Source organism: Triplophysa rosa, linkage group LG4 (assembly GCF_024868665.1).
Source record: "Triplophysa rosa linkage group LG4, Trosa_1v2, whole genome shotgun sequence".
NCBI lineage: Eukaryota > Metazoa > Chordata > Actinopteri > Cypriniformes > Nemacheilidae > Triplophysa > Triplophysa rosa.
In genome coordinates this window covers 20130189-20155893 of record NC_079893.1, presented here as the reverse complement: position 1 = coordinate 20155893, position 25705 = coordinate 20130189, and the positions used below count along the sequence as shown (strand labels likewise).

The following is a 25705-nucleotide window of genomic DNA, read 5'->3' as shown; positions in this document are numbered from 1 at the left end:
TACAATGTTAAACGTGCTGTCTTCTCATGCTTAACATGGTCAACTTGTCAAAAAACGAGTTGGGCGTATTACGTAGTATTTCTGTGCTCGATACACTCCCCCAGCGATCGTACAGGTTTCCGAAAGTTTTTTTCCAACATATTCACCTTTTTCGCGATGCGCGAAATTACCCATTATGCCTTGCGTATGCATGTAGGGCTGATGCTTAAGAGTTCCGGTTCGCCGCTTGATCCCATTAGTTAGGCATTACCAAGTTAGCTTGAAAGCTTTTAAACGGACGTTATAACACTTTTATGTCATTTAAAACAGTATAATGTCAAAGAGCAGTCTCTAAATTACTTCACAGGGGCCGCACAGGCATGAGTTTTTAACCTAGAACGTAAAAAACAACCTTGTCTCTCACCATAAGAAGTTGGACAGCGACATCTACTGGGATGATGACATTAAACTCCAGCCAGCAGGCACATTTGATATATCCTTATGTATGTAGGCGGCCAATTAATAAAAACACTTTACGCAGCGTTAACATTGGACAAATTCTTTGCCATCTACATCAACCCTCAACAGTTCACATTTCTAAAGCGGAGGTTGCTGAATCCAGTGTTCTTAACAGGGGAGTCATAATCTAACGGGAAGATTTTTGATACCCACACCAGATATAAATAAACCTGATCATATCGCATAGGATCTTTTATAAAATAACGCAGTATTGGAGACATCTGGATGCTTCAGTGTGACTGGTTTTGGTATGTCATGTAGCGATACAACTGCTGTGTTGTTAAACGTGCCTTTAGTTTATTTATAGAGCTACAATACTGACTTGGCCAAACATACACTTAAATAAATTACATACAAATTACTTTTAAATTGTGTGCATTTCCTGCTTCATCCATGGCGAATACGTATGTCTGAATACAGCACAACTGTAATATTAAACTTAAACTTTAACATTTGATATTATAATGAATTATTATGTCACTTAGCCCTGGATATATGCTTCATGTGTTAACAGTGATGTACTGTGCAATAACAATAAAGTAAATATCGAAGTAAACAATATTGTGATGTTTTTGAGATGTGCAGAATGCAGTAGTCAGAGCTAAGACCGAGCTGTCTTTAAATGTTATTTACTTTACGCTCTTGTTGTGTCATGTGGTAACACTCGTTCGTAAGGTTTTCTGAGCTTTCTGTGGCTGTTGTGAAAGCCTTTTACCGCAAAAATTATTAGAGAAACTTTATTTTTACCCATTAACAGAAATGTCCTCTAACATAGTAACAAATACAAAACGGAAGTGCAGAGCATAAAGCAGGAAGTCACTCGCGGTAATGGCGCCCTCCATGAAGACGTCAAGAAAAAGGTGGATTAGGCATGCTCATTTCAGTTAATTTCCCTAACCGAGAACCGAACATTAACCGTTAACTGATGAGATTATAATATTAAATAAAGATACATGCTGCGTCTCATTTCGAAGGCGTCCACCGGAGGTCGCGTTTGTCCGCCATTGCATGCGACATCCGGATGACGCAGACTTCGAAATGAGACACAGCTACAGTTGACGAGGGTCTGTGACATTTTAAAAATACAAACATTTTATTTTCACAGATTTATTTTAACATGCAAACAGCAGCATAACTAATAAATCATCAACAGCACCTGCATTCACATGATGATTTTTCACAAACCTGCGGCGTTTTGGAAAATGGAGAAAAACTAAAATATAATTCCAAAGCATAAAATAACAGGCAAGAAAATAACTTGAATAATTAACAAATTATGACAAAACGAAAACACAGAAGAACCGGCAAAGTTTATTTCTGTCAGAAAGTTTTATCATCAAATAAAAATAGCAGGCCTACCTCAATACAAAGCTTGGAGTTTTTATTTAATAAAGTAACATGTTTACGTGTTGTGGGGACAGTCTGGAGCCTGTTGACAGTTAGACCCGCGGCAGAAAACACCCTTTCAGATGGCACGGATGTCCCAGGAATGCAGAGATAACGCCTCGGGAATCGCGTTTCATTTGCTTTCCAACAGCCAGGATTAATATCCAAAGAGGGCATAAATTTGTTTTAACATATATAAATCCGATCTGCTAACCCCACGCAAAATACAAACATTATTATGACTTATTCATATTTCACATTCACATTTTTACATCACGTCTAAAAAAAGGGAAACCACGGGTCGTGCCGTTTTCTTCTCCTTTCCAAAGCGCACAGGCGGCCGATGCTAAGCATTCATGAGATAAGTTTATGTAAAGGATAAATTGATGGCTAGCACTAAAATTCCCTTGCAGTAGCTCTGCTATTTACTTTGCTGAGCTTCATTTCGCTGTGGTGTGTAGACACGCCGGGAAGACAGAGAATGTCACAGCGCATGTCGCGTGTCTACATTTAAAACAACGAACTTGAGCAAGGCTGCCAGTGACGCACTCCGTTTGGAGGAGTAAAGCCCTGACAAATGTGGCCTCAACAATCAGATGAATTACACTTGTACAGTTTTGTCAAGCGATTTGCGTGATTTTAATCTGTCTCGAAAACGTTTCGGAGGGCATTTACACCTGGTCGCATGCGTCTGCAAGCTCTGTGAGTTAACACATGTTTAGCATATTTTTCTTTCACCATACAGAAAACTAAAAACATGTATGATTTAATAGTTATTTAAAAACGTATTATTAAATTATTATTATTAAAAAATATATTATTTAACTTAAAATAAACATACCTTTTAAATCGTTTAACTGATAGTATTAATCGGTCAAATTTTTTACTATCAGTTAACGGTTAAACGGTCAATATGAGCATCCTAAGGTGGATAAAACTGTTTCGTAACAATTTTTCTTAGTCCCTTATTGGACGATTCTCCCAAAAAAGCATGCGGCACACCCACGCGGCATAAAGGAGAGCAGGAGAAGGAGCATGTGCAGATGTCACTTGTGTGCAGGAGAGAGTGAGAGAGCATACGTTCGCGAATTCAGGTGTTCGTTTGTTCACTGCATTTGGGTGATGAATGTTATATAAACGGTGGATATAACCAGGGGTGCACATAAGTTTTTCTATCTGGTTCTCAAGAGAGCACCTGGAGATTCGGTTTGGTGCTCACATTGCACATAGTGTGACAAATTATATTTACCTATTAAAAATAAAAGTAAAAAAGTAGCTACTTTTTAATGAACAATAAACAAAATAATAAAGTGGGATAATACTATATTTATATTACTTTAAAGTACACTTAAAATACAATGATAATGTATTTCTTCTTGTTTTTCTTTTTACATTAGTAAATATTAATTTTCAACACCAATTTTGAAACCTAAAACGACAACCTTTTTGGTTTTTGGCAGGTTGCTGGGAAGTGCACTTGCGAGCACACATGGAGACTTGCGGTGCGGAGCTAGGATCGAGTATAGCATAGAGAAACACAAGCTGCGTGCAAGTGTCAAGTTTAAACAGCTTGTCCTTTTAGAAAGTTTAAGAGAAGCGGTGTTTTGGTAGACGTGCAGTGCAGCGCAGTGCAGGTCCAGACATTCACAGAGGCTGCGCGTGCCGCCCGCGTGCTTCTCTAGTAACGAAAGCGGAGCTACCAATACTCCGTTTTTCATCATTTACACCCAGGTCCCGTTTATTACCGGGAACAAACGAGATATCAGTAGATTTGGCAGCAATCAGTACAAACAGAAATCTTATCCAGAATTACATTTAGTCGGTCTAAAACAGTGATTATGCATCAAAAGGTTTCAACCATGTCAGTACGCAAATGAGCGTTCTAAACTTATTTACAGAGCACATTTTTAATTTTGGTCGCGCATGCGCACCATGTGCATCCCTGGATATAACGTTTGAACCTGTTTGGTTTTGGAAACTGTTTGAAACTGATATATGGAGCCGTCCCAGCGCTAAAAGATGCCGGACATGAACCGCATGCGGTGAGTGAAACTGATGTCTATGTTTTGTTGGCAATGGATACGCACGTGCTTTAGTTCAGCCTAGGCACGCGCCGTATGCTTTCGGAAATAATCGTACAGCTGTATCTGTCGTTTATAAATGTGATCAAACTAAATACTCTTCGAAGATACAAAGTATGCAATACCACTCTATAGGTACTCAAGATTAACATGAGATTGGCTGTGTGTGTTTAACACATTCAGGGCTCGACATTAACGACAAGTAAATGTTTTGTATGGGCAAGTGAGAGAGAATTTTACTTGCCCGACCGGACAAGTAACTTGAAAAAAATAACAGTGCGACATATATGTAGAATAATAAGAATATGTGCATTAGACAGAGGTGCGTGTTTGTCGTGGTTGTGCTTGTTTGTGTGTGACAATAATCAATGCGCACCGCACTGAGTCCACGCGGACGCGGAATCCTGTTATTTAACGTTAAATGTCATCTGGCTGTTCTGGGTGTCTGAGTGAATTATGTGCACAGTTTAACATACAACAGGAGTGATGGTCGAGGATTTATCTGTGCTGCACTGCATGAGGACATGAACACATGAACTTCATCTCCAGAGTTGCTCTGAGAGTTTATTTTACGAGTGTTTTACTGTTTGAGTGAAGCTATCTGCAAACAAGCCTCTTCCCAAAGACCCGTCAAAATAAAAGTCCCGTTAAATTGAACACTCAGACAAAAAAATACTGTAGTGTACTATTGAAAATTGAAGTGCCCTTGTAGTAAATTGATAAACACTGTGTACTATAGTAAAGTTCAAAAACAATATAGTAGGAATTTTACTGCAGTTTACTATAGTAAATACTATAGTAACCTACAGTAATTTATGTGGACAAATATACCACTATTGTATAGTAAAAAAGGAAAGACACAGAACTTAGAAATATTAAAACAAATTTAGGTAATCGAAAAATGATATGGCCCTAATTTATCCATCTGTACGTAACATTAATGTCTTTTGTCAGTTATCTGCTTATTTATGTTGAACTACACTTGCACATTTCTGCCTGTGCTACCAAACTTTAAACCTCTCTAGCACCAGTGCTATGTGCAAAAAAAGTTAATTTACAGCCTTAACACTAATAATAATTACTGCTTGCCTTTGTTTTATAGCAGTCACGGAGCGTAGGCCTATAATTAAATTCAGGCGGCCAAAGCGGACACTAGTTAAAATGCTTAGAAGCAAACGTGACCAATCTAAATCCGAAACAATATTGATTATATTATATTGTAATTCAAATGAAATATAATTTTTTTTATCTTTGGACAAGTAATTTTTGTACTCAGACAAGTGATTGTCAAATTTACTTGTCCGAAGGACAACCACATGACAATGCTTAATGTCAAGCCCTGACATTTGAATGAAGTTTTAGTAATTCTATTTTCATTTTTCTTACCTCACTCCATGACTCTGGTGCAACCAAATTAAGAGCTGGAGCACCAGTGCCATCTCTCTCAAATGTTAGTCTAGAGCCCTGTTAATCCAATTTCAGTTTTTCCAAATCATTGCTAACTTTAAAATTAGCTTTTTTTGCTTCTGTATGCCCAAAAGTTTCAGCTTTGGCCAAGAATTTTCGAGCCTCACTATACAGCATATTAGTGTTGCACGATACACCGGTACTAGAAAAGAACCGCAATACCCTTCTGTTAAAACGATACCAATTTCTCATTTATTTGGTACCAATACTTTAATGACGGGCGCGTTTCAGAGAAAACACATCCCATGCGTCCATTTGCGGCAGCCGTATGTGCGCGCGCATATGCTCTCAGCGCACTCTCCAGTCAGTGGACGCGTACAACTTTCTTTCCTCGTATTTGCGCTGCAGATTTCAGGGTGACGATGAAATTAAAGTCATGGCGGCAAACATAAGTGCCTTTTCCGTCTGTTCACGACTTGTCAGTAAAGCAGATGCGCAAACGGGCCAACATGATCGGCTTGGCAAAGCATTTCACCAAAAGAACTTTAAAATTGACAGGTAGTATGTGAATGATAACAATAGCCTGAATAATGCTTTGATTTATTTTGTGACAGGCCAACATTATTGATAACGCTTTACAACTAGGTTCCATTTCTAAACATTAGTTAGCTAACATGAACTAATAATGGATACTAATACTTCTACAGCATTTATTTGTCGTAATGGTTCATTTCAACGGATTTAATAAATATTTCGATATTTAATAAATATTTCAATCAATTTAAAATATTAACAGTTGTATTTGTTAACATTTATCAATTAACGAATATGAATAAACAACTAGATTTGTATTAAGTTACATAAACAAATTAACAAATGCTGTAAAAAGAGATTTATTGTTAGTTCATGTCAGAATGCATTATGTAATGTTTTAAATGAATTTTTATGTGTTGAAGTGAATGAATTGAACCATGCTTTAAGGTCTTAGCTAGTATTTATGTAGATTCATTTAAGTTTAAACAGTTTATTTTCTCGTTTCACCTTAATAGACAGCAGCAAACACTGAGACAGGTACACGTTTAGGACTGTATCATAGATTGACACCTGACACTCATATGTAGGTCTGTGTGGTGACATGTTGTTTTTAAATAAGGGGGAAGACATGCTCAAAAAGCAAGGCAGGAACACAGTGTAAGTTGTAAGTGTAAAAAATAAAATAACAGAATTTTAAGCTATTTATGCTTCATCATTTTCTATTTAATTACTTCCTGTATGGTCTTTTTGCATGGTATCAATTTAGTATTGGTATCGAAATACTTTTCTTAGGTATTGTATCGAAGTCAAAAATTTGGTATCGTGACAACACAGCATGTTAATATTGCAAAAAGTTTTTCTTATTTGTTACAATTAATAATTGATAGCAAAGCCAATACATTTTCAGGGCTCCGCCTCGGGACACAAACGGCAGACCAGTCAGGGTGGGAGCGAGACCGACAAGAAGCGGGGGAGGGGAGAAAAAACAAAAAAGCAAAAATGTCCACACCAGCACCTAGCTAAGCCGATAACCCCGGCCACAAACACTGTTTGTTTCTGCTCTCTGTGCATGTTTGTTTCAGCAGTTGCATGGCTACATTTCCCCACCTAAGCAGATTTAATGAATCCTGACGAGAAGAAATAATGTAATGACCAATTAAAAAAAACTATTCTTTTGTTTTTCAGAGCACTTCACTAGAGCTTTTAAAATGCAACAGCATGCTTAGTAGCAGAGAGTGAGGTCAGCACGGTACGGATAATGGCTTTCTGGCTAACTGGCCTTCTTAAATGGTTAGAGCACCTAGTAGCTTGCTAAGTTGCATTAAAAGAGAAGGGTGGAGCATGTCGTTGGTCGGTCTGTCCATTTCTTTCGGTTTAGCTCAGATTCCTTAATCATCCTTGACACTTATTGCTCCGTAGTATACCACTGTGCGCAACAATTTCACAATCTCAGAAATAAGCTACTGAAAAACAGAACTGAAAAAGCAAAAGTAAATACACACATCCACATTTTGGTAATTTAAATTGATAAACGTTTGACTTACATTGAGACAATGAAGAAAACACGCATGCAAATTTAATCCATCTGCAGGAACCCTACATGATTAATTATACAAAATAACTGAAAAATAATAATGTGACGAAATATGTGAATATTAATATTCAACTTTAATGCAAACTGCCAGATTCCTGCAAAGTTCTTGTTCCCAATTGCACTTGACTGTTTTGCAAGAAGGGTGCGAAAGAGGAAGTTTACAAAAATGAGAGGATGAGGCCAAATAGAAATTGCAAAGATGCTAAAAATTGGTCCTCTGGGACATTTTCTACAAACGTCATTGTGTTTGTTGTTTGTGCATTACAAAGTGGTTGTTGTGGGAAGACACAGTGTACAATCTTTTGATTCCTCCAATCTGATGTCTAATAGACAGATGCTGTTAACAGCAGTCAGTGTAGCAGCCTTGAACTGTGAGGGTCCTTAGCACTGCACTTCGAGCCATCAAGAGCATTTCCCTGTAAACAGCTGAGTCAAATGATCTGCTCTGCTCTTGAACTGTTGCCACACTGTCAAGAACACAACATACTTTTGACCCTAAAAGATCTGCTCTATATTGCTAATATCCAAAGCATATTGAAATGAACTTGAAAATGAATTGGAAATGTCTACGGACGTGGCTGGCATTTGACAGTATCAAAATAAATCTAATCGTTTGTAGAATAAAAATTTGGTTTACACAACAATATATGTGTACTGTGTTTAATAATTATATACAAACACATACACATGTATGTATATATTTAATAAATATTTACATGCGTATATACATTTTTATATTTATACATAATTTATATTATATATAAATATTTAATATACAAATACCTTTTTTTCTTAAAATGATACATGCATGCGTGTGCATTTATATATATTACATAATTATTATACACAGTACACCTACCAACATATATTATGTAAACAAAAACGTCTATTCTGCAAACGATTAGTTGTGATTAATCTTAGTGCAGCCCTTATGCAAACTATTCATATTAGTTTTTCCAATCAAAATATTACTAAATGCCAAAAAAAATTGCTTTTGCCAAATACATGGCTCTATCAATTGAAAAAAGTGTTGCTGATATAAGAAGATAAATATGAATTCAATAGCAGTGTTCCAAGCAGAGCTTCGCTAGATTAAAGGAATCCAATAAAAAAAGCATCACATGAGCCTAGAGGACATTTCTAACATGTTTGGTTGAAGCTTGATAGCAGGCAGGGCTGTGAGTGAGTGATTTCATTACAGATTATCAGTGTGTATTACCACTAAAAGGAAGGGAAGACCCCATGGTAAAGTACAATGGGAGAATGACTGAACGCATTGACTCATCAGGCACAGACAGAATGGATAGTTTAGTGTTCAGTTGTCTTGGCAACTGAAGTAGCAAACAACAGAAATTTAGATGATTTGGTGAAAATAATTTTTGATATTTAATCATCCTTGAATATAGAAAGTGGCAATGTCTTGTAAACCAGAAAAACATGTTTTAGTTTTTTTTACAAAAGACACAGCTTAAAATATTTTAAGCACTGAAGTGTATTATATATTAGTTATTGTACATACAGTATATTGCCATAATATGCATAGGCCTACTTCATTTCTAAATCTCAAGATGCAAGCTAAATCACAAGTCTAAGTAAACAATCACTTTTGTTTACTATTAATCACATCAACTGAACAACATTTAGCTCTTATTTCACGTTCAAATATCCAAACATTGCGCAAACAATCTGTATACTAAAAGAGTACATATTTAGCATGAAGCCAAAGTAGGTTGCTAACAACTTTCGCACGAGTAATTAGTAATTACAGTAGGTGATGTATGACTCCTGCTAATGCAGATCATGTCGCAGTTACTCATTTCGATTTACATTCACAAACACACATACAGTAAATAAACAACCCAAAAATGTTCTCACATAGCACAGGTAGGCGTGTCTCACACATACCATGATGACGAAACAAAAGGGGTTCTGCACAAACAACTATTTTAGTGCCATTATCACACAACGGCTCAAAACGCCAAAGTCCCCGTTCACACACGCGTATATTTTAAGGGACTGGAGCTGATACGAAAGCTATTCTTGAATGTTAGCATTTCTTAAACACACACAAAGCAAATGCCAAACCCTTGTGCGTCCGGCCGTGGAGTAGTGACTGACCAGCGGTTGTTAGAAAGCAAACTGTACATTTGCATGAATCTTGTGCCAACAGTTCTGCGGTCTTTGTGCATTTGAATACGATTAAAACCGTACTTACATAACGCCGTAACTTTTTCTCAGGTGGAGACTTTCTGAGCCACCCAGAGCACACCACATCTCCTCCGCTCATTTTCTTGCAGCCTTTCAGGAAAAAACCCAACTTATGTTTCGAGTTTCGACCTGCAAAACATCAAAGCCCAAGTCCCGAAATGTGAGATGGAAGTTGCGTCGGCGTGTTTTTAGTAACGTTAAATGTTTCAAAACGATATGAAAATACCGTCACTCCTGGTTTCCAGCACGTCCACACTGGAAGAGAAGAGAGCTTCCCAACAGCGACGCGGCTTTAACAAATTCTTCTGGATTGAATCCTCTCCTCTGACGGGCGAAATATATCAAACACAGTGTACTTAAACTCAACAATATCCGTCTCTTAGTTGAGCTTACACACTTTGCTGGCGTAAGTAATCCACTGTTTTCGTTTTCCCGAGTTGAAATGCAACGAAGCGGCGACAGGCGCTCGCCAAGTTCACCGTAGCGAAAGCTTTTCTTATTTAAAAGTAAAACCAAATAGTTTCCTTAAAAATGTATACAGTTCTCCCATATTTTTCCAAAACATGGTCGCGTTGGCGCCGAAGTGCTTTTTGAACTAGAAATCCTCCTCGATCGTCGACCTTCCCTCCAGTTTCACTCCCCACGGTTCCTCGATGATTGACAAGCTTAAACGTCGATACTTTCCCTAAACTCAGCCTCCTCTGGCGTATGGAGGCAGGGAGAAGTCGGACAAGACAGAGAATAAAGCACATTACATCATGGGAAATGTAGTCTTGGAGTTTTGCCCCGTCAGAAGGAAAACACAGGGACCGTGGCTTCTATTACTCAGTGGTCTGAGTCACTGTAAACAAATCTCTTACACATGTTCCGAATAGAAACGTGTGAGTTTGGTTTAGTCATAATAGACTGTGATAAAAAACGCTTTGTGGAAAGCGACAACGTCTTGAACGCTAATGATCATGTGCATACTACACTTACCAGAATGCTGTCACACTTTTAGCCTGCGGTTATCCCAACCATAAATCAAATTACATCAAAGAGAATAATAAATTACTTTAGTTTATTACTTTTTATCAGTAATTTGAGAAACACTATGTTTTTTATTTTAAATTCGGTTTAATCGTAGGCAAAAATATATGGGGGTATACATCAATAAAGATTCAAAATGGGACTCTTTAAAAAGTAAGTAATTGCCCTTAAAGTATTATTAAGTAATGCTGATTATTTTAGTGATAATTACTAGCAGTATATCGAAAAAGTTACAGAAAAGCACATTCATGAAACTTTGTGGGATTGGCATCTTCGGAATGTTATTGTAATGCTAAACGACTCAGTTATCTCTGTATCGTTGTGCCTACTGACTGAGTGATCAGATTTGCAGTGCAAATAATTGATTTAGTCGGTTTACCATCCTATAATATTTCGCGTCTGGATTTATGGAAGTGCACTAACATTCCAGTCCACTGGAGGTAGTATGTATGTAAATGTACATTTTTAAGAAAATATTATTTACATATATTATTAATTATATACATCGTGTAGTTTTTTTAGCTCAAAATATGGGTAGTTGCATAAACCGTACATGTGTCCTATGACATGGCAAAAAAATTGAAAAAACTAACAATGAAGATAAATTTCTCTATGCTATTTTATATAACACATATACATTTTAATAATATAAAATAATATATTATTAACAGTTTGTACTCTATTTTTTGCTGTCACAACGTAGGACATATTTATGGTTTATTTGTCAATATACTACTCTTTTTGATTTGTGTGTGTTCTGCAGAAGAAAGTCATATTTGGAATGGTATGATGGTGAGAAAAGTAAAACATATTTTAACAGTGATATTAAGAAATTGTAAAACTAGATGTGTAGCACTGTTTACATGTGCTTGGCAGAAACGACATCATTTCAGTAATGTAAATAATCAACTTCAAATCGTAAATAATGTATTTTTAAATGACAAAATCAAAAATGCCTACAGGCCTGTTGTTAATGTTAAAAGCAAATCTAATGTAGGTGTAGGCTATCAGTGTAGGCTAGAATTTATATTAAGCACATGATCTGTGTGTGCACTAATACCCCACAAAGACATCATTTACAATCAGCATCATGGCTGTTTTCTTCAATTGCAAACTCAGACATAATGCAAAATGTAAAAAATCACACATAATTAAAATAAAAACATTAAATACTCCCAGTCTTCACATGTTAGTGGGAGTGGTCTATCAAGGAAATATGTAGGCTTCAGTTGTTGAATAATTGAGTGTCATTGATTTTACCAAATGGTCTTAGGGACAGCGTGAGTGGTGCAACACTGCAGCTCACAACATGTTATAAAGCTAATGGCTCTGTGAGAGAATGAAGGTGCCCTCATCTCAAAACCACAAGCCCTGTTTTACTACATTACATATATTGGTTTTCTTCAATTAATGTGCATCTCAAGAAAGTGAACAGTTACACAGAATATAGTGTCTATTCATTTTGAACAGGAAGGTCACAAGCTAATGTGCTAGGCTGGTGGTGCTGTACTGATTTTAACAGAACTTTGAGCTGAAGAACAGAAGCATTGTATTAGAGTTCACCCAAGGACAGGGGCACAATGGTTCAAACGGAGGACATTGGAGGATTGGGGGTTACTTATAGATTGATGACCATTAGGTGACTGACAGAGGTCTCCTGTTTTGATAGTAAAAAACAAACCTCATGCTTTGTGCTATTTCAACCAACTTCCCATATCATGTTCCCAGACGAAACACTTGTTTAAAGGGGTCATATGGCGCGAATATGTGTTTTTCTGTCTTTGGTGTGTTATAAGTTGCCCATGCATGTATTAGACACTTATAATTGCAAAAATTAAAGTGTCGGGACAAAAGATGCAATCTATCTAAAAGCGAATGCTCACCGAGACCTGCCTGAAACGCCTCGTTTAACCACACCCCAACAAATCTACGTCAGTTCGTGGTATGATTTGACTAAGACCGCCCAAATGTATACGCAAGTAAGGTGGGCGTACCACTGTCAGTACAATTGCTTTGGAACCTGATGTTCCAAATATGGCAATAGGCGTTACATTTCCGCCATGCGCTTGCAGTATTCGACCAATCACTACGCACTGGTTAACTGGCCAATCATAGCACACCTCGCTTTTCAGAGCGATGAGCTTTGTAAAAAATCTGCGCGTTTCAGAGAGGCGGGGCAAAGAGGAGATACAAACATGCACGGTATGTGGAAAATACAGCGTTTTTTAACCTTAAAATGTGTATACACATTGCATTACATCTAAAACAAACGATAATATTTGTTTTAGCCGTGTAATATCACCCCTTTAAATTCTGCTTTGGTTATCGATGGAAGCTACAGGGTAAGACTCTGTCTTGTGTAGTGTATTTGTCTTCAATTCAAATATTATAAAACACAATGAACAGTAATTTTACCTATTTGTTACATTGCTAAGCACCAAAGGTGGAATGTATGGTCTTTTGACATTTTGCAAAGTAAATGTACAAAACGTACAAAACTAAAAGTTATTAAAGTTTTAATTAAGAATTAATAACTAATACACACTATTCATTAAGGAGTCTTCTTTACTAAAGAGCAAAAACAATCATTACATATTGACACTGTACAGCAAGAGCAAGGTTCTTTTCTATCCAGTCAAATAATTCGGTGAAATCTTAATTGAAAGGCACATAAAATCAGCTAAAAATGTAAAAACATTTCCCCTGAATACAACAACTTAAGTGCAATTAAATAATCGCTACAACTACAACTATAATACCAAAACCAGAAGTTAAAGAACTTCCGGTTAAAAAATAATGCACATAGTTTATTGTTTGATCCAAAAATATTAAATTTTTACAATTATTCTCTGCCTCATGAGGTGTTGTTTAAAAAAGGAACAAAAGTTCTTAGGTTGAGACCAAAATGACTGTATTCTGTACAAATTTATTGCATGCCTATTTTTGACCTGTAGTACTGGATTCATTAAACTTTAAAGAAAAGCAAAAAATGCATGCAAACCACAAAAAAAGACAAATCTGATCTGAAGTGGCACCAGATTAGTGTAATTAGGACACAAAATTGAGTCTGATGTTGTCGGTGAGACTGTCCAGTGTTGATGCTTTCTTAGAAGACGAGTCTGCTGATGGTATTGAAGCCTCCTCCTCCACCTCCACCTCCACCTGAGGGTCCACAGCTGCCAGGGGGATCATTGTCATCAGAACCATTGGGCCGAAATGAGCAGGCCGAAGTCGCTTGGAGAGCCCGGGCTCTGGCATTCAGTTCCTGCTCCTGGAAGGAAAGTAATGAATATCCTTTTAAATTCTGGATGTGGTAACATAAACCATTTGTGCACTGGATAGTTATAAGAAAAAAGTTGCAGAACCAGATATAAGGGCGAGTCCCCACAATTTTTTTTCCATCAGACGGTTTTGCTGGTTGCATTCGCACCAGCATTAGGTTCTCTTATCTAATTTTTAAAGAAAAAATGTACAAACACAGGATAAATAAAAGGAGTTCTAATTTGTCAGCAAAAGTTCAACCAGACGCTATGCCCTGCCAACACAAGAGGCACTTTGATCTGCATTACTCAGGGCAAAGAACAAATGAGAGGGACTGCTTTATGGCTGTCACCTTACTTTTTAGAAGCAGCATGAATTAACTCTTTCCCTGTCAGCGATTTGAAAAAAATTGCAAGCCCATGACAGCGTTTTTTTATAACTTTCACAAAACTTTGATGGCACCAATATGTTCTTTTATATGAACTTACAATAATTGCAAACTTGGAAAAAAAACATGGAAAGTCGGAAAATCTCATCAATCACAGGAAAAGTGACAAGTAATATGTTCCCACCTGTAAGAAGAGTTTATTGTCTTTGGTAATAGCATCCATCAGATCTTTCTGTAGGGGTGGCTCTCCATTCAGTCTCGAGCCATTAACTACTGCCCCTCCATTGCTTTCTTGTCCATTAACTTCTTGTTTTCTATAGATCAGAACATAGGCTGTGTCTTTAGGGAAGCGACTTGTGACATTCTGCAAAGACTGAAAGTTTGTAAAAGTCACTCGGCTGTCATTAAACAAGAACCAGTCGATGGGCTTGTGGTCGGCACACCCCATTTCTTCTTGTGATAGGCTGGAACCTTCCAGATTTTTAGGACATGGGTGAGCTACATACCCATCGGTACTACTCACATTCCTTCCATACGAGTAGTAGTGACCGCTCTCAGAAGACATACCAGAATGCATTACAACTGAACTTAAAACATACGGCACTGGAAGCGTTTCCAAACCGCTTTCGGCTCTCTCGATTTTCGTCCTGCTGTCCGTCACACCCTCTTCTTTCTGAGAAGGCTTGAGTTTCTTAGCTAGATTCTCACCACTGTCGGGTGACTCGGATGGTGAAGCTGCATCTGAGGAAGCAGCGCTGGCATGTTGGCACAGAGGCAGGCACATGCGCAGCGGGATGCCTACGTTGTCCATAATCTTGCGACGTACGTGGCACGTGGCATCATAAGAAAAGCGTAGCAGAGTCAGTATGAGGTACTCGGGCGCTGCCACCACCCGCATGACCTTCTCGGCCCTCTGGAGCGAGCCGCAGTGTTCGCAAAAGTAGCAGTTGTCATTTTCTAGGATTTCTGGTGCCAGGAAATAGTCTACTAAATCTGGCACAGACAAAGTGGGCTCTGCCACAGGCCTATCCGTCCTGGTTCCTGCTTCTTTTACAGAACTCTCTGAGCTTTCACTGCCCCCATTCATTGCCCCTTGGCAGGGCCCCACGTTGGAGGAGCTTTTGTACTCATCAGTGGGGCCCTGTGGTTGGGACATGGAGGGGCAGAAGGCGAGGCAGAGATCTGTAAACGGCTCCTCTTTTTCTGACAGGCTGTGGCACTTCAGGCACCGGATGGCTGTTGACAGTCTTCCACCAAACATGCGCTCCACGAGAGTACGTCCTTCTTTGGCAACCATGGGATCAGAGCTTGATGGCACGTCAGCAACCGGCTGACCTGCAGCACTGTGAACGGTTTCAGCAGATGGGGAAGCAGGTTCAGGTTTTGGACTGATCACCTGAAGGTCAGAGAGGGTCTTCTCCTCCTCATGCAACCTTGACATGACAGATAAACAGAGGAAAAACTTTGTAAAGCCTATGGTTTACAAACAACTCTCCCTGCTGTTGCGAGTCAGCAACATTTATATTTTGATAAAAAATGTATTGCACTGAACATTAAAATTCCTTTTTTTGTAACCATTTTGAAAGACAGATTACCTGTCCAACAGAAAACGTAAATACTCTGAGCAGTCTTGCTGGGATCCAGCTGTAAACCAGGGCGGTCGAGATGCCTCCAAAAAATTTCTTGGTGAATATGCTGCTCTCTGGTGAATATTATATATAAAGATAGTAGTCAATGATAAACAGACATTAAGGAAAAATCACTCTAAAATTATTTAATTTACTATGCAATGACTTTCTTATGTGTAAGACAAAACAGTCTTTTATTCTGTGTGGTTACAATGAATAGAGAACAAAAACACCATTGAAGTATTTCATAGAATTGTAATGTATTTCTCATCTCACAACAAAAAGCCCTACTAGATTTGTGTTAAAGCCGAACTGAAATTCATGAAACATTTTTGTTATAATTCATTATTTATTTGCAAAATAGGCTGTCAGACTGGAGATTGTAGTGGTTTTTCTAATTATTGTATATTTCATATCTTATGTCACTTTTCAAACCATGTTGCTTACTTGATCTGATTCCGAATGTCTTACGGTGCCCTCCAGAATGCTTTCAGATCATGATGCTTATCCAAAGCAGTTTTTTCTTGCTTACCAAGATAAATTCATCAAACTTTTGCTCACTTTTTAACACTAAATGCACAAAGGTAGTCGTAAACTTGTTTGTTTATGATGTTTTATTAATGATTCAATTACTTCCAATAGTTAATCAAAACCAGAAAACATTTATTTATTATTAATTGTAGAAACAGAATGCAGAATCTCTGATGTGAATCATATATTTAGAAGTATTGACATCCCATGAAAGTGCACTATAAAGAAACATGGATGCCTGTGAAGTATTCATTCACAACTTCAAACACCTAACTTATAAAATGTTAGCAAACCATGAAAGTGTTCCTTAATATAGTGGATTCATGTGAACCATTTATTAATGAGTTATGAACATTAGTAACCTGTGAAAATGCACCTTAATGTAAAGTGATCACCTGTGAACCATTTATTCATGAGTTATGAACGTTAGTAACCTGTGAAAATGCAACATTAATAAATGGTTCACATGAATCCACTATATTAAGGCACACTTTCATGGTTTGCTAACATTTACAACTCTTAACATTTTTTATTTCAAGTTTGGTGTTTTGAAGTTGTGAATGAATACTTCACAGGCATCCACTTTTTTTTAAAGTGCTGTCATGGGCTGTCAATACTTCTAAATATAAGATTCACATCAGAGATGTAGCCTTGTGAGGAAGCATTCTGTTTCTACAATAAATAATAAATAAATGTTTTCTGGTTTTGATTAACTATTGGAAGTAATTGAATCATTAATAAAACATTGTACACAAACAAGTTTACAACTACCTTTGTGCATTTAGTGTTAAAAAGTGATCAAAAGTTGAATCAAAAGTTAATTTTTCTTGGTAAGCAAGAAAAAACTGATTTGGATAAGCCCATTCTGGAGGGCACCGTAATACATTCAGAATCGGATAAAGTAAGCAACATGGTTTGAAAAGTGACATAACATATGAAATATACAATAATAAGAAAAAACAACATAACACCCTACAGTCTGCAGTCTGACAGCCTATTTTTGCAAATAAATAATGAATAAATACATTTATTAAGCATTTATAACATGTTAATTAAAAATGGCTCACTATTTGGCAGGTATTTCGTTAGAATCCTTTTTATTTACGCAGTTATAACTGCTTTTGTAATGCATTGTAAATTACTTATTAATCATTAATGAACACATTTATAAATGCTTTATGAAGGGAACCTTAATGCAAAGTGTTTCTAAAATTACTTTATATTTTTTTGTTCTGTTGAACACAAAAGAAGATATTTTGAAGAATGTAGGACAGTAAACAGTTCTACGGCACTTTTGACTACCATTGTATTTTTTCCTACTATGGTAGTCAATAGGGTCCAAGAACTGTTTGGTTACAAGTAATCATCCAAATATCTTTCTCTGTGTTTATCAGAACAAAGAAATGTATACAGGTTTGGAACAACTAGAGAGTGAGTAATTCATTACAGAATTTTTTCAGAAAATTCAAAATGTACTAAATTGTTGATTTGGCCGCTCTTAATGTTCCTGGCATCTTTCTGATGGATTTGTTGCGTTTTTGAAATCTAACTATGGTCTGTTTCACTTGCATGGAGATCTCCCTGAACCCCATGTTGGTTCACAGCAACAGCTTCCAAATGCAAACACCACACATAGAATCAACTCCACACCTTTAACACGCTTCATTTATGAAGAAATTATTTAAGGAAAAGCCCATACATGTGAATAAAACAGCTTTTGATTCAACTGTCCAATTACTTTTGGTCCCTTGAAAAAGGGGGGAGCTTCATATTAAAGAGCTGTAATTCCTAAATCCTTCAACTAATCTGGATGTGAATACACTCTAAATAAATCTGAGAGTGTGTGCTTTAAGGCAATATCCATTATTAAACTGTAACTTGAATACATTTTGATACACAGCTAAAATAACAAAAAATGTGCTTCTGTCCAAATATTTATGGACCTAACTGTATAAGCAACTTAAATGTCTTATCTTAACTAAGGCCAACTCTTGTGCTTAATCTAAGTGCTGTCTGAGAAACCAAATATGCAACAGGACAGGAGTAACATAGATGAATTTTATGAAGCCTTTGTGTCCTCTTGAGACTTGGCAGTGACAATCCACTCCCAATGAAAGCAAAAATCAAAACAATAGCTCGTGAATACAAAGTACTAAAATGAAGAAAGCCATGAGAACTTACACAACACAAATAATATCTAAATATTTACTAAATTTTCCTTTTAGCATTAACCAATCAAAAGCCCCAGTCCCCATTTGTTGTAAATGCTTGCAAAAACAAATTATGGGGGGAATCTCCTTTTTTGATAAACAAATATTTGTATTTTAATGTTTTACATTTATATTTTTGGGTATTAAGAAATTTAAGATATTTTGGGACAATTAAATCTTTCCCCACGACCCCACCAGCCTTTAAAAAAAAAGGTTGCCAGCCAGCGCCAGCGTTTTTAACATTTTTCACTCAACTTTGATGGTTCACAGTACATTTTCTGTAACTAATATATGGACAAACAATATCTCAAATGAAAGAACAGTCTCTCTGCTTTTAAACAAAAGAAACCGTATTCTTCTATCTTCATTGATTCTTTTTTATCACCCCTTAGATGTGGATAGGTTTCTTCAAAAATGCATCACTTTGATTAAACAGCTGAGATAATTTAAAAAAATTGTCAAAGACTCCGCCCAGATTAGACTCAGAACAATGATTAAAAACAGATCAAATATATACATTCTAGGTTCAGAGATTCTGTACTTCTTCCAAAGGTATGTAACAGCGCCACCTGCTGTACAACAGTACAAACACCGATTGCCGTAACTTGTCTTTGGCAGGGAAGGTTGATTTTTAAATGACGAGATCGTCAATGGCAGGGAAAGAGTTAAGACACTAAAAGATCAGCTATTTCTGCAACATTCTAAATTACAGACAGACAAACTGCAAACAAACCTGTGTGTGGGCTAAGAAAGCAAAAAGAAGCTGGAGCTTCTTCATAAGGGTGTTGGAGCCATTCAGATGCAGTGACAAAACATGTCGTCTGAAACTTTTAAGGGGAAACTGTTAGAGCTGAGATATATCTTTAGGTTGAATAGTTTAATGGAAAATATTTAAATGCTGGAGAATCATTTATGTATTATGAATTTCACTACATGTAGAAGACTTAAAAATAGCTGGACAAATTACTTAAGAGTTAAGATGCAAATCTAATACAAGAAAATAGATGTCAGACTTACTCCGTAGCCATGAATAAAATCTGGATGATGCTGTTCATGTAGCATGTGTTGCCCAGATTCACAAGTCCCGTCTTCCCCGTTTCTGATTTGCCTGTGAGCTTGAGCAAGCCTGAGGCAAATGAGTTGGACTGTGAGGTCCAGGCGCTTTGGTTCAGAACAAATGTAATCTTCTCTTCATTGGGTTTAGGCAGGTCCTAAAAGAGAACCAGATGTTAATAAGGTGTCTTAATCACTTTAAATAAAACAAACTATGCAAGGTAGCTCATAAAACATCCCGTCTTACTTTAATGGATTCAAGAATGCTGTCATAGAGGTCTGGGAAGCCAGAATATTGGTACATCATGCAGTGGATGAGTTCTGCGAACTGCAGCAGAAAGGTTTTGCTGTTGGGAAGGCCATCATTCTTCAAAGATTGCACCAATGGCACTACGTGGGGTACTACCTGGTATAAACGAGAGTAGATCAAATAAGATGCAATAAATGCAACCACTAGAGAATATTAGTTATAATGTTAATATAAATGTCCGTTTTTTGTGAGATTCAATGATCCCATCGAAGATGCCTTTTTTTGTTCAGGTATATTTTCCCTATTTTTATCCATTTATTTTTACACTACGATTGTAAACATCATGTTTGTTAAAGAAAAAAGCAAAATCACTGGTCAGTTTTCCCCCAGACAATATTTTTTAATTTTCTTCTAAAAAATATTTTAAACATCACTTTTATAACGCATGCAATAGAGAATTAAAAGCACTTCTATTTTGATTTATATCATGAATCAGCAAATGTTTAGTGAATATTATTAATTTCATGTGAAATAAAACTGTGCTAAAAATGTTACATTCAATTCTAAAATTCTCAATTCTCTAGAGGTTTCTGGAGTGATTAAAGTAAAGCAATGGTTTATGATGGCCTTACTAAGTGGAAGGCTTCAGGAGAGTGCTGGAAACTAAGCAGCATGTGTGACAGAACCACCAGCGCTCCCTGTCTCACAATGGGGTACCAGAGACGATTAAAGACCTGCAAACAAACATTCATAAACAAACACAGATGAAGAGCTGCACCACTAAACAGAAATATAAACTAAACAGCTTTCTAATACATTTTTAAGCCATCTCATACTCCTTTTTTGTACAAACCCGATTCCAAAAAAGTTGGGACACTGTACAAATTGTGAATAAAAAAGGAATGCAATAATTTACGAATCTCATAAACTTATATTTTATTCACAATAGAATATAGATAACATATCAAATGTTGAAAGTGAGACATTTTGAAATGTCATGCCAAATATTGGCTCATTTTGGATTTCATGAGAGCTACACATTCCAAAAAAGTTGGGACAGGTAGCAATAAGAGGCCGGAAAAGTTAAATGTACATATAAGGAACAGCTGGAGGACCAATTTGCAACTTATTAGGTCAATTGGCAACATGATTGGGTATAAAAAGAGCCTCTCAGAGTGGCAGTGTCTCTCAGAAGTCAAGATGGGCAGAGGATCACCAATTCCCCCAATGCTGCGGCGAAAAATAGTGGAGCAATATCAGAAAGGAGTTTCTCAGAGAAAAATTGCAAAGAGTTTGAAGTTATCATCATCTACAGTGCATAATATCATCCAAAGATTCAGAGAATCTGGAACAATCTCTGTGCGTAAGGGTCAAGGCCGGAAAACCATACTGGATGCCCGTGATCTTCGGGCCCTTAGACGGCACTGCATCACATACAGGAATGCTACTGTAATGGAAATCACAACATGGGCTCAGGAATACTTCCAGAAAACATTGTCGGTGAACACAATCCACCGTGCCATTCGCCGTTGCCGGCTAAAACTCTATAGGTCAAAAAAGAAGCCATATCTAAACATGATCCAGAAGCGCAGGCGTTTTCTCTGGGCCAAGGCTCATTTAAAATGGACTGTGGCAAAGTGGAAAACTGTTCTGTGGTCAGACGAATCAAAATTTGAAGTTCTTTTTGGAAAACTGGGACGCCATGTCATCCGGACTAAAGAGGACAAGGACAACCCAAGTTGTTATCAGCGCTCAGTTCAGAAGCCTGCATCTCTGATGGTATGGGGTTGCATGAGTGCGTGTGGCATGGGCAGCTTACACATCTGGAAAGGCACCATCAATGCTGAAAGGTATATCCAAGTTCTAGAACAACATATGCTCCCATCCAGACGTCGTCTCTTTCAGGGAAGACCTTGCATTTTCCAACATGACAATGCCAGACCACATACTGCATCAATTACAACATCATGGCTGCGTAGAAGAAGGATCCGGGTACTGAAATGGCCAGCCTGCAGTCCAGATCTTTCACCCATAGAAAACATTTGGCGCATCATAAAGAGGAAGATGCGACAAAGAAGACCTAAGACAGTCGAGCAACTAGAAGCCTGTATTAGACAAGAATGGGACAACATTCCTATTCCTAAACTTGAGCAACTTGTCTCCTCAGTCCCCAGACGTTTGCAGACTGTTATAAAAAGAAGAGGGGATGCCACACAGTGGTAAACATGGCCTTGTCCCAACTTTTTTGAGATGTGTTGATGCCATGAAATTTAAAATCAACTTATTTTTCCTTTAAAATGATACATTCTCTCAGTTTAAACATTTGATATGTCATCTATGTTGTATTCTGAATAAAATATAGAAATTTGAAACTTCCACATCATTGCATTCTGTTTTTATTCACAATTTGTACAGTGTCCCAACTTTTTTGGAATCGGGTTTGTACATATTCTCTTCTGTGTGCTGTCTGTGGTTCTCTGAATGACCACAAAAGCTTCTACATTAGTAAATACAGACAAACCTGTTCAATTTTAAGCAGTGTGACATCTATGAGAATGGTAAACTTTTGAACAGCAGCAAGTCCCTTCAATAAAGCAATGACCCAGGTGTCCACATGATGGGCCAAAGGCCAGGACAACCAGTCAATCATCCTGAAAGAGAAACATAGCAAGAGAAAAAGGTCAACGTGTGTCACATATCAAATAAAAGCCTTACATAACAGAAACACAAAAAACAACATTGCCAACATTTTGACCTCAATCCTCACAACCCCCCAAAAACACATCATCACTGAGCATTTAAAATACATCAGGCCATTCATCAAGCAGTTGGATAGAGGGCTTTAAAACACAAAAGCACTATTCACAGTAAACACACACTGTCTGACCTGCAGAGTGCTTGTGTCATACTGACATCTTTGACATTCTGGTCAGTAGTCAGGCTTTTGATGAGGACTGTAATCATTTGCAGAGGGATGTGCTGGACCAGGCTTGCCAGGGCAATTGAGGGTTCAAATGAAGGGTCTGCAATAGAAACAAATTACATCTCATTAAACTGAAACTGTTAGTTCATCATTTTTGTGTCCTTAAGCTATTTAGAATCCTTTAAAGCGGATCATAAGACTTTTAATATTATTATTATTATTACATTTTTGTGTACAAAACGCTCCTCAAAGGGCAAAGCTTAGACAGTGGGCCTCAGAAGGGGCCAACTCTAAATGTTTTGTATTTGCCCTGTGAATGGTCACAACGCAAAATGGTCACACATTTTGAGTAATATTACTTATTTTCCCATATAACCCTTTAAATCTACTTTAACTTGATACACACTTGAACTTGACATCATACAGGACTACAACCTTACAATCTAAAAACGTCTGACGGGGAATCTCTACTTGAAATATCATAAAACCATAACATCATCATCATGTAAATTTCACCATAAGAAAAGGCAGGGGCTTGCTGACCTGTAGAGGAGATGATTGCAAACACTTCTTGAAGCGAGGGCAGCAGTGTGGCCGTCTCCACCTTCCAGATGCCCTGAAGTAGCGTGCTCACCCTGGTCACCTGGGTCACATACTCCCGCAACTCCCGCTCTTCAGAGGCAGAACAGTGGAAATACACAAAAGTGCGTACAAGCTGCTGACAGAAGAGAACTCCTGACTTCTCTCGTGGAATGCACTGGGGGAAGTCCGTCAGTATGATGGCTAGCTTGGCACAGGTTGCTGGCTCTGGCCGTTCACATATGATCCGCAGGACTTCCGTCTGTAGCAGTGGTGCCAACTCTAACACGGCCGGGCAACTGATGAGCAGCCTCAGGGAGCTGTGAAGATAATCCAGGATGGCCGGGTCTCGGCGGTCCAAAGAGCCGTAACCTTGCTGAAGGAGACCAATCACATACTCCTTGCTGAAGAAGCTTGCAAACTCATCACGGTGGTAGCGTGCATAGGCCTCCTGCACTTGGAGACCGACCTGTTGCTGAAAAGAATCCTCGCCCACGAGAATAAGACGGGTAGTGAGATGGTACAAGGCCTGGCATTGCTCCTCTGTCACCTCTTTTTCTGCAGCCTCCATTACTTTTTTCACAATAGCACGTTTGACTGACACGGGGTGGGAGGAGCTGACCAGTGCCTCCAAAATCTTATCCATGGTTGGACAGTGTGGCGCCACAGAAAATGCGAGGTAAGATATTACTACAAAAAGAGAAGGTTTGGCATTAAACACGAGGAACTGATATAAACTTTTATTAAATTTAAAGTTTAATTAGTTAAACTATTGAACAATTATTAAAAAAAAGGCAAAATTCCAACTGGCATTATTGTATCACCCCCATGTATGTAAACAACGCTTCAAAAAAGATGAATGATGAAAATAATGAGTTGAAAAAAGTTATAGTAGGCCAGAGTAAAACCGCAACACATCCAACAAACATCTTTTCTCTCTTAAACTATAACTAAGATTACACTGAAACGTAACTGCCCTGCTAGCTAGCTATGCTAACAGTAAGAGCAATAATGAATTAAAACATATGTAGTAGTACGACACAACAAAGAAAATAAATAAATACAAACACTGTTACTACGTTAAATACGTTTTTAATATTTAGTAAGATAAAATTCCTACCTAACTGACTGACTTCGAAATAAAACCGGTACACAGCAGCAGCACTGACTTAGCAAAAACAAATCTCTTCCTTCCCTGACCTTACGTAAAGACCGCAACAATCACCGACACTCACCAGACTAAGTCATTACGTAAATGTTTCAGTGTAGAAGTCACAATAAACACCAAAAGGATTTTTTTGCAGGTTTATGTTGTGAGTTGTTTGATAAACTGCGACCTCTTTCAATCAGCTGTTGAAACTCACATACGTCATCTGAACGCGCGTCGACGCTGTCAGGACCGCACAGTCGATTCAACGGCCACAGCTGTGTCCCAATTCGGGGGCCGCGTTCTTTTTTTTTTTTTTTAATTATTGCTCAAAGAACGAATATAACATGCCAAGAGTCTACATCAATAATCACAAAATACAATTGTAATTGGGGGGGGGGGCATTTTAAGACCGTTTGCGTCACAGCAGCGCGACTGAAGGCTGGTAAGCCTGTCCCGATTTAAAGGCACATGCAGCCCCAAAATGCGACCTTATTTCCGTGGGTTTTTAAGGATAGAACGAATGTATCCTTCACAGCCTCGGCTATCCCGAGATTCATTGCGCGCCTGTAACGGCTTGAATTTTTTTAATAATCATTCAAAACTTTAGTTAAATAAAAGTATGTAATTCACAAAAACGGTCCATTTCAGTCTTTTAATATTATATATGTTGTTCATTAACATTATTGGTGCATTACTGTGTTTTAAGGTTGGTTAATTTAATATACTGTTGGGCTGTTTTAAGCTACATAAACGTGTCATAGTCTCTAAAATAAAATTTAATTTTTCTGGCTCCGTATTTGTTTAAAAAAGTCAGAAACGTCACTGCTGTGTCGCCACGCAACATGAGCAGCAGGTGACGCCCCTTGCAATTTATTTATATCTAAATTTATGGATATTGGTAATAAATGTTCTTTCTGTAATATGCAGGAGGAAAATTTGGCGCAATTATTTTATAACTGTCATGTAACTCTTACATTTTGGTCTGATGTTAGCTC

At 37.6% G+C, this 25705-nt stretch overlaps 2 protein-coding genes across 9 annotated transcripts in view; both read right to left on the bottom strand.

Moving 5' to 3' along the window:
* Positions 1-10465, bottom strand: part of gab1 (GRB2-associated binding protein 1) — a 117086-nt gene extending 106621 nt beyond the window's left edge. For 2 of the 7 annotated variants that reach the window (XM_057330940.1, XM_057330942.1), the window contains exons 1-2: positions 9935-10447; positions 9716-9837 (exon numbers count right to left, since the gene is read on the bottom strand). In XM_057330940.1, the coding sequence (XP_057186923.1) occupies positions 9716-9787 (72 nt within the window). In that variant the 5' untranslated portion in view covers positions 9788-9837; positions 9935-10447. Of the gene's footprint in view, positions 1-9715; positions 9838-9934 lie in introns of all 7 variants that reach the window. The other 5 variants (XM_057330943.1, XM_057330944.1, XM_057330941.1 and 2 more) reach the window with 5 other exon arrangements.
* A 2818-nt stretch (positions 10466-13283) lies between these two features.
* usp38 (ubiquitin specific peptidase 38) lies at positions 13284-24958 on the bottom strand. Of its 2 annotated transcripts, none has more exons than XM_057330934.1 (11): positions 24796-24958; positions 23525-24250; positions 22946-23081; positions 22580-22709; positions 20691-20792; positions 20056-20214; positions 19773-19966; positions 19489-19582; positions 15982-16088; positions 14571-15819; positions 13284-14008 (listed from the first exon to the last, which is right to left on the bottom strand). In XM_057330934.1, the coding sequence occupies exons 2-11, from the start codon at positions 24204-24206 to the stop codon at positions 13844-13846; spliced, it is 3018 nt and encodes a 1005-aa protein (XP_057186917.1). In that variant the 5' UTR covers positions 24207-24250; positions 24796-24958; the 3' UTR covers positions 13284-13843. The 2 variants fall into 2 exon arrangements, with proteins under 2 accessions (XP_057186917.1, XP_057186918.1); XM_057330935.1 differs by lacking the exon at positions 24796-24958 and adding an exon at positions 24681-24792.
* Positions 24959-25705: the final 747 nt, after the last annotated feature.

Coding starts and splice junctions, on each gene's coding strand:
- usp38 (XM_057330934.1), bottom strand. CDS start 24,206: ATGGATAAGATTTTGGAGGCACTGGTCAGCTCCTCCCACCCCGTGTCA. Junction 19,967..20,055: donor GCATTCTTGAATCCATTAAA/GTAAGACGGGAT, acceptor GTTCTCTTTTAG/GACCTGCCTAAACCCAATGA. Junction 16,089..19,488: donor CTTTCTTAGCCCACACACAG/GTTTGTTTGCAG, acceptor AATATTCACCAG/AGAGCAGCATATTCACCAAG.